This window comes from Pyxicephalus adspersus, chromosome Z (genome assembly GCF_032062135.1).
Source record: "Pyxicephalus adspersus chromosome Z, UCB_Pads_2.0, whole genome shotgun sequence".
In the NCBI taxonomy this organism is placed as follows: domain Eukaryota; kingdom Metazoa; phylum Chordata; class Amphibia; order Anura; family Pyxicephalidae; genus Pyxicephalus; species Pyxicephalus adspersus.
In genome coordinates this window covers 324,430-326,255 of record NC_092871.1, presented here as the reverse complement: position 1 = coordinate 326,255, position 1,826 = coordinate 324,430, and the positions used below count along the sequence as shown (strand labels likewise).

Here is a 1,826-nt window from a genome sequence, read left to right as displayed (position 1 = left end):
TCTGATATGGGGGGCTACCACAGGGCAATCTCTGGTATCGGGGCTCCCACGGGGCATCTCTGATATGGGGGGGCTCCCACAGGCCAATCTCTGATATGGGTGGCTCCCACGGGGCAATCTCTGATAAAGAGGGGCTCCCACGGGGCAATCTCTGACATAGGGGGCTCCCACGGGGCAATCTCTGATATCAGGGGGCTCCCATGGGGCAATCTCTAATATGGGGGACTCCCACCGGGCAATCTCTGATATGGGGGGCTCCCACAGGGCAAACTCTGATAAAGAGGGGTTCCCACGGGGCAATCTCTGATATGGGAGGCTCCCGCGGGGCAATCTCTGATAAAGAGGGGCTCCCACGGGGCAATCTCTGATATATCGGGGGGCTCCCACGGGGCAATCTCTGATATATCGGGGGGCTCCCACGGGGCAATCTCTTATATATCGTGAGGCACCCGGGGGGCAATCTCTGATAAAGAGGGGCTCCCACAGGGCAATCTCTGATAAAGAGGGGCTCCCACAGGGCAATCTCTCATATGGGGGGCTCCCACGGTGCAATCTCTGATACTAATGAGTTCTCACTTCTCTCCCGCCAGCTCCACTCCCTCTCGCCCTCCGGCCCCGTCACCCTCTACGCAGAGTATTGCAGAGCGGAGCTCCCTCTCCCGGGGTTCCAATGTTCGCAGCACTTTCCATGGTGGACACGTGAGAGATCGGAGGGGTCAGAATCCACCGCCCAGCTCTCCCACCCACCCACATGAGGGGTTAAACCAGAGCCGCACCCGGGCCACCTCCAACCTGTTCAGCAAACTGACCTCCAAACTGACTCGCAGGTAAACCAGGAATCAATCTGTCGGTGAATCTTTCATCTGAATTCCATTCCAGAGAATGTGTGATGTCATATTGAGGGATTCACTAATGTACCCTTCCCATGGTGAACAATTCCCTCACCTTAGTGAATGTGCTGATGAATATGCAAAGAATTACCAATCACGGGTAAGGAACTTTCTTTGCACAATGATTGGATGGTTCACCAAAACTTCATCACGTTTACTAATCCAATGGAAATCTCCCTGTGAAGGGAATCATTTACCCCTGAAAACACCCCGATAGTTCACGTGTCCAGTAAGACATGCGTGTAGCGTGACGATTGCGTGTTGTGTGATTTGTCATACGTGGAACATTTGGCTGTGTATTGGGATTGGACTTCTCCATCCAGAGATTTGGCTTTTTTCTTTCACTTATCTACTGTTCTCCCCTCCCCCCTTCCTGTCTCCTTTTCCTATTTCCCCCTCCTTTCCTCTCCAGGGTCGCTCTCGACCCCTCTAAGAGACAGGCGTCCCATCGCTGTGTGTCTGGAGTGTCTCTCCCTCAGGACAGCAAGATCAGTAAGTGTCTAATCCCCCCCCCGCTCCTCTCCACCCATAGAACCCCTCTCCCCCGCTCCTCTCCACCCATAGAACCCCTCCCCCCGCTCCTCTCCACCCATAGAACCCCTCTCCCCGGCTCCTCTCCACCCATAGAACCCCTCTCCCCTGCTCCTCTCCACCCATAGAACCCCTCTCCCCTGCTCCTCTCCACCCATAGAACCCCTCTCCCCTGCTCCTCTCAGCTCATAGAACCCCTCTCCCCCGCTCCTCTCAGCTCATAGAACCCCTCTCCCCTGCTCCTCTCTGCCCATAGAACCCCCCCCACGTTCCTCTCCGCTCATAGAACCAACCCCCCGCTCCTCTCCACCCATAGAACCCCTCTCCCCTGCTCCTCCCCACCCATAGAACCCCCCCATTTCTCTCCATTTCCACCCATAGAACCCCTCTCCCCTGCTCCTCTCC

The 1,826-nt window shown here is 56.0% G+C and overlaps 1 protein-coding gene across 1 annotated transcript in view; it reads left to right on the top strand.

Annotated features, from left to right (window-relative positions):
- MARK4 (microtubule affinity regulating kinase 4) overlaps positions 1–1,826 on the top strand; it is a gene marked incomplete in the record, with an annotated part of 11,989 nt that overhangs the window by 6,955 nt on the left and 3,208 nt on the right. The window contains 1 exon segment of the mRNA XM_072430623.1: positions 591–827. Coding sequence (XP_072286724.1) covers positions 591–827 — 237 coding nt within the window.